At 39.6% G+C, this 7,370-nt stretch overlaps 1 protein-coding gene across 4 annotated transcripts in view; it reads right to left on the bottom strand.

Annotated features, from left to right (window-relative positions):
- Nucleotides 1-5,604: 5,604 nt before the first annotated feature.
- The window catches only part of ZNF385B (zinc finger protein 385B), an 849,407-nt gene continuing 847,641 nt past the window's right edge, over nucleotides 5,605-7,370 (bottom strand). For 2 of the 4 annotated variants that reach the window (XM_073633753.1, XM_073633754.1), the window contains one exon: nucleotides 5,605-7,021. In XM_073633753.1, the coding sequence (XP_073489854.1) occupies nucleotides 6,809-7,021 (213 nt within the window). In that variant the 3' untranslated portion in view covers nucleotides 5,605-6,808. The remainder of the gene's footprint in view (nucleotides 7,022-7,370) is intronic. The other 2 variants (XM_073633757.1, XM_073633756.1) reach the window with 1 other exon arrangement.

Raw genomic sequence — 7,370 nt, 5'->3', positions numbered from 1 at the left:
AAGAACTTGCTTCTGAAAAATCAAAACTATATTTCATCATAAATTTTTTCTACAAAGCTTTTTACAAAAAAGCACTTGACACCTGCCCGCCCAAAATGTAATACGGGCAAGCGGCGGCTGTAGGCAAAGCGACTTATCCCTACATCTCTGCCTACTTCCTGGTTTAGGGCTCGCGCCCCCAGCCTGGTCCCCACTGTGATTGTACAGTAGGAGCCTGTCAGCAAGTCCCAGCCAATGATTCTTGGCTGGGACCTGCTGATCGACTGTGTGCAATCACAGCCCAGAGCTCTTGTGTTGGTAAACAACACAGAGCTCTGAACAAAGGGAGCAATCTGTCAGTTCTCAGCCCTGCAAAACAAAACTGAGAGATCCTTAGTGAAAAGCAGCACACTGTGCACACATTACACATCGCCCTAGATGTGAAGCCCTTCCCAGCTAGTGTCATTGGTATGGTGACAGTGTATAGTATTATCACCGATCACTGTATTAATGCCAGTGGCAATCAGTTCCCTCCAGCATCAGTTAGTGTCAGATTTACCGCCGCAGTATCGCAGTCCCGTTATAAGTTGCTGATCGCTGTCATTAGTAGCATAACATAAAAAATACAAATATTCCAGTATACCGTATCTCACAAAAGTGAGTACACACCTCACATTTTTGTAAATATTTTCTTCTATCTTTTTATATGACAACACTGAAGAATTGACACTTTGCTACAATGTAAAGTAGTGAGTGTACAGCTTGTATAACAGTGTAAATTTGCTGTCCCCTCAAAATAACTCAACACACAGCCATTAATGTCTAAACTGTTGGCAACAAAAGTGAGTACACCCCTAAGTGAAAATGTCCAAATTGGGCCCAAAGGGTCAATATTTTGTGTGGCCACCAATATTTTCCAGCACTGCCTTAACCCTTTTGGGCATGGAGTTCACCAGAGCTTCACAGGTTGCCACTGGAGTCCTCTTCCACTCCTCCATGACGACATCACAGAGCTGGTGGATGTTAGCAGACCTTGCGCTCCTCCACCTTCCGTTTGAGGATGTCCCACAGATGCTCAATAGGGTTTAGGTCTGGAGACATGCTTGGCCAGTTCATCACCTTTACCCTCAGCTTCTTTAGCAAGGCAGTGGTCATCTTGGAGGTGTGTTTGGGGTTGTTATGTTGGAATACTGCCCTGCGGCCCACTCTCCGAGGGGAGGGGATCATGTTCTGCTTCAGTATGTCACAGTACATGTTGGCATTCATGGTTCCCTCAATGAACTGTAGTTCCCCAGTGTCGGCAGCACTCATGCAGCCCCAGACCATGACACTCCCACCACCATGCTTGACTGTAGGCAAGACACACTTGTCTTTGTACTCACCTGGTTGCCGCCACACACGCTTGACACCATCTGAACCAAATAAGTTTATCTTGGTCTCATCAGACCACAGGACATGGTTCCAGTAATCCATGAGAGCAATAACACCAAATTTAACACACCTGCTCCCCATTCACACCTGAGACCTTGTAACACTAACGAGTCACATGACACCGGGGAGGGAAAATGGCTAATTGGGCCCGATTTGGACATTTTCACTTAGGGGTGTACTCACTTTTGTTGCCAGCAGTTTAGACATTAATGGCTGTGTGTTGAGTTATTTTGTGAGGACAGCAAATTTACACTGTTATACAAGCTGTACACTCACTACTTTACATTGTAGCAAAGTGTCATTTCTTCAGTGTTGTCACATGAAAAGATAGAATAAAATATTTACAAAAATGTGAGGGGTGTACTTACTTTTGTGAGATACTGTATATACACCATAAATTGTAGGCGCTATAACTTTCACGAAAACCAATCAATAAACACTTATTGGGATTTTTTTTATCAAAAAACATGTAGCAGAATACATTTCGGCCAAAATTTATAAAGAAATTAAATTTTTTTGAATTTTTCATTGGATATGTTTTATGGCAGAAAGTAAAAAATATTGTTTTTTTTCTTTCAAAATTTTCTGCATTTTTTCGCTTATATCGCTAAAAATAAAAAACTCAGTGGTGATCAAATACCACCAAAAGAAAGCTCTATCTATGTAAAAAAAATTATATAAATTTCGTTTGGGTACAGCATTGCATGACTGCGCAATTATCAGTTAAAGTAGCACAGTGCTGAATAGCAAAAAATGGCCTGGTCATGAAGGGGGTAAAATTTTCTGGAGATCAAGTGGTTAACCACTTCAGCCCCGGAAAGGTTTTACCCCCTTCATGACCAGGCCATTTTTTGCAATACGGCACTACGTCGCTTTAACTGACAATTGTGCGGTCGTGCGACGCTGTACCCAAATAAAATGAATATCCTTTTTTTCACACAAATAGAGCTTTCTTTTGGTGGTATTTGATCACCTCTGCAGTTTTTATTTTTTGCGCTATAAACAAAAAAAAACACAATATTTTTTACTTTCTGCTATAATACATATCCAAAGAAAAAAAATTTAAGAAAAAAAATGTCTTCACCAATTTAGGCCAATATGTATTCTGCTACATATTTTTGGTAAAAATCCCAATAAGCGTATATTGATTGGTTTGCGCAAAAGTTATAGTTTCTACAAACTATGGTATAGATTGAGGCTGCGTTCACACTATTGCGAATTGTATGCGGATTTTCCGCATCCAATTCGAAAAAGCAGGAGATTTTGATCGGCTCTCTATAAAGCCAGTTCACATATCTCCGCTGTGGGTCCGGTGCAAATTTGAACATGAGCCCTGTGCGTCTTTTGGTCCGTTTCTGGTCCGAATTCAGCCAAAAATTCAGACTGAAATCGGACCTGAAATGGTGAATGGGGATGCACCGTATCCCTGCTGTGAGACACATGCAAAGATAGTGTGAACCCAGCCTCAGGGACTTTTATTTATGTATGTATTTATTTATTTATTCACTGGTAATGGCAGCGATTTTTAGCGGGACTGTGACATTGCGGCCGACAAATCTGACACTAAGTGACAATTTTTGGGGACCAGTGACACCAATACAGTGATCAGTGCTAAACAAAATATACTGATCCCTGTATAACTGACACTGGCAGGGAAGGGGTTAACACTAGGGGGCGATCAAGGGGTTAAATGTGTTCCCTGAGAGGTGTTTCTAACTGTGGGGGGGGGTGTGGATTCACTGGAGGAAAAAAGAGATTGTGATTCAGATTAGCTGAAACACGATCTATCACTTTTCCTCCCTGACAGATCAGTGGTGTGCTTTGTTTACATCGGCACATCGCTGCTTCGTCTTTCCTGGGAATGATCAGGGGGTCGCTGTGGCCATCGCGGCCGCCGGACCCGCTCATTGGCGCACACCCCCTAAATCACATACGGGTACGTGATTTTGCGCACCCGGGTTGCCCTGCTACAGTAAATGTACGTGGTGTGGTCTGAAAGGGGTTAAACCGCTATCATAAAAACACACATACTTGGCTACTACCACTCCCCATTAAACCACATGATTTTAGGAAGTTAGGATGTTTGTTTTTCATCAGTACTTGCTTTTCTAGCAGGTTAAAAAGAATTCATAATTATCCATAATATCAAACAATTTGCACAAACCAAAATAATCAACTAAACTTTAAAAGGTGGGGCGGCACGGGTAGGCTCAATCATGTGTATATAAGTAAGTAATAAGTAATTGAGCCTTTTCCAGGTTAGGAGCATGTAGCGCACCTGCTCGGGCACGCAGCGTGCTTCTCCTGTTACCGCTGTGTCCATTGGACACAGCAAATTACTGTTACTAGTATTCAGTAAACGGGTAACGTGATCGCTATGATTGGTCATAACGATCACATGATGACAATGTAATTAACCTGTCACAAATGGCTTTCCATTCATGAGCAGCTTGCTTACTGGTGTGATCTGTGATTGGCCCAAAGCAATCACATGGTACCTGGCCACCTGTACCAAGCGATTAGCTTAGCCAATCACAGATCACAACTATAAGCAATATTTATATTTAGGCAGTTCTAATGACTCTTTGCCTGGCCCATTGAGTCACTACCTTTTCCCTGTATTGGCAGGCATGTGACCTCCCTGGCAGGTGTGGTCCATCTATGACAGGCCGCCCCATGCTTGCACCATTGTGGTTTTGGGCTCCCTGCCCATTTGACCTACACGGTGCGCGCTGCGCTCCCCCTTCCTCTCCTTCTTGTCTTTCCTCCTACATACCCGTATATATATATATTTTTTTTTTTACCCAGATTAATCACCCTCTGCATAAATCCCTCATGTCTGCACGGGGGGAACTTTTGGTGGCTGGTGTATTTGGTTGGCCATAGAGTCATTGGTAAGTAGTTATGCCTATTTATTGTTTTTTTGCTGTTTTGTACTCATCATATACATTGTCTGATATACTATATGAGATTTATATATTTCTGATGATTGTTGATCTATACCATTTATCTTACAGATTTATCCTCCTGAAGAAGCGGTCTTATGATTGTGAAACTGTGGAGGACTGTATAAACCTGTGAACATATTCTTTAACCAGTAATCAGTCTGGAAGTCTACAAGTATTGTATTGCTGTATTGCAGGGATATGCAATTAGCACACCTCCAGCTGTTGCAAAACTACAAGTCCCATCATGCCTCTGGGTGTCATGCTTGCATGCTTGTGGCTGTCAGAGTCTTGCAATGCCTCATGGGACTTGTAGTTCTGCAACAGCTGGAGGTCCGCTAATTGCATATTTCCTTGCTGTATTGACTTTCCTTTATCGTTTTGAGAAATTAATGTTGTGATTTATGATTTTATATGTAATAAATTAATATTTTATGATAATCAAACTTTATGGTTGGTGCCGAGATAGTAAATGTTTTCCTTTTGGAGGCCATAGTAGACAGCTTCTGCCAAGGGGTTGCTTATAATGGCATAGGCCCATGCAGCACGCATGTTTTACCGTCTGCTATTGCAATGCATGCTAATGCACAATCTGTGATGCTGTGCCATTAATAACAAACAATAGTGGGGGTTTTTTTTTGTTTGTTTGTTTTTTTTTTTTTTTTTTACTAAAAGCAAAAAAGCCTTTTTCTTTAACTGCTTAAAATGTGTTCGAATCAATGTTTGTCACATAAAGTCCATTTAAACTACATTTCATTTAAGGCTACAATGTCCACAGAGTGACAGCACTGATGTGCAGATTTCACTGCAGAGCACACAGTGTTGTCATTCTTTTACAGAACATGAAAAATACTACATCTACACAGACGATCAACAGGTAGTAACACTATGATATGGGGGGCTCAGAAAAAAAAATGTTATGTTAATGCTAGTGACAGACTGCAGCATGTATGTAATGTTTTTTTTTGTCTTCTATAAAATAGGCATTACATCAAAGCTGCATATTTATGAAAATAATTACCATCTTTAAAATACACATTCAAATAAATAATCAATGTAATACTGTCTTTTATCTAAAGCTTGCAATGCATCAGCATGGTTTGTCTAACTTTCAAAAAGATATATTCCTTCAGTTCGGTAGTACAAATTGGGATAGCTGTGCTGCCACCTAGTGGACATTTTAATGAACAACTCCCAACAAATGTTACAGTACAAAAACATGCAGACACCAACTTCTTTTCAAGGTCTTTTATTGTAAAGGTACATTAAAAAAAAAGTACACAGAGACTGAAACCATTAATGAATGCAGAAAAAAAAATGCTCTAAATGAATGTGCTTGAAAAGGCTCTCTTTTGTGCTCCATTGTTTAATGTGCTGCGACAACCAAATAATTCAAAATTCCTGTCTGCATCCTCTTTAACACATTTTCAGAAAAAATGCCAGCGCTGTAATTAGCTTCTAAAAATTAAAAAAGATGGATATTCATATAAATATTTTATACTCTGTACATTATTGCATTAGAGGGCCACAAAATAACGTGACCTTTAATATAACAAAGAAAAACAGCCTTAAAACAGAAAATACTTTATGAACTCACCAAACTTTATATTATATTACTTTTCCACTCAAAGAGACATTTTCTATCAACTCTCTTTGTGGGTATAAATATTTTCTGTATATTTTGAGATATTTGACAATATTCTAGAAGTTTTATGAGAAAAGCAACAAAATAACAATCTCTCTTTAGGACAATATAATGTAATATGGCTTTTCTAGTTTGAATCACCTATCAAAACGGGAACAAAATGAGAAAAAAAAATGTATCAAAGCTGAATTGCCTCCCACTGGTTAAACACCATCTACATTCTAGCGCTAAACAAGACACAACATTACTTGGATATAGAACAATACTAAACATCCCCATGTGGACTCTACAAATTGATCACAGAGAATAATACTTTATAGTAGCCATGGATTTGGTGTTGTCCACAATAAAGCACTTTAACTTTTTTTTTTTTTATTTTAGTTTATGTATTCTACACCTCAAGAAGGACATTTGGATTCCAAACAAGTATTTACACCAAAGGACTAGGAAGAACCCCATTTTCAAGTCTGCCAGGACAAAAAAATAATTATAATAATAATAACACATTTTCTGTACTCTGATGAAAAAAAAAAAGGGATCACAGACAAGGCTGCAAAAACAAACCTAGGTGAGCTTAGAAAGAGCTTGCGTTTCACAACACAGACTATACGCGTTTCAGTGATTGTGTTCACTGAGCTTTTGCTAATGGCAAAAAATGGCTGAAACTGTGTGCTCTCCGATTATGATTTTTAAAGATGGCCCTTCTTTTTTTTTTTTTAAGAGGAGCAACGACAGTGCAAAGAGTCTTTATGTAGCTGAAAATTATAGTCCTTTTGTTTCCCATTTGCTGTTATTTTCTTTTTTGCAGCTAATATGGTGCAAATAGTATGGAGGCTGTGGTGGCACGGATAGCGCCATGGGCTGGTCTTAGAAATGCAGGCGCTAAGCCCGTCCCCGGAAATAGTGAGTTGTGGGGTCGAGGCGGTAATGAAATTGTAGAAGTTACAGCAGCTGCCAGAGGCGATGAAAGGAAGGTCGGGGTTAAGGGCTTAATCATTTCCTTCTGGAATGCCAGCTTTGCCTGAAAAATAAACAATAAAAGGAATAATCAGATTTATAACAACATCATTTTTCTACGTTTTATTACTAAAATTGTCCCATTCTCATAATTTTTCCATCGGCTACAAGGATGACTGTCATAGGTATTATCTGAAAACTAAACCTATTTTGACCTTGTTGTTCCAAAACATAAGCTGCTGTACAAATACTTTGAATTACACACTGGTGTAACTGGAAATGGTTTTCTCCAGCCTGAGAACCAACTTTGTTTATGTCTACTCAGCCATGGACCATCTCTTCCACCATGCAGCCATGTGGTTCTGCTTTGTGAATGGCACAACAGAGGGAAGAAGTGGAGGCACACCACCAGA

Source organism: Aquarana catesbeiana, linkage group LG06 (genome assembly GCF_042186555.1).
Source record: "Aquarana catesbeiana isolate 2022-GZ linkage group LG06, ASM4218655v1, whole genome shotgun sequence".
Taxonomy (NCBI): Eukaryota; Metazoa; Chordata; class Amphibia; order Anura; family Ranidae; genus Aquarana; species Aquarana catesbeiana.
Note: the sequence above shows the minus strand (reverse complement) of the source record. Positions and strands in the feature narration are given on the sequence as shown.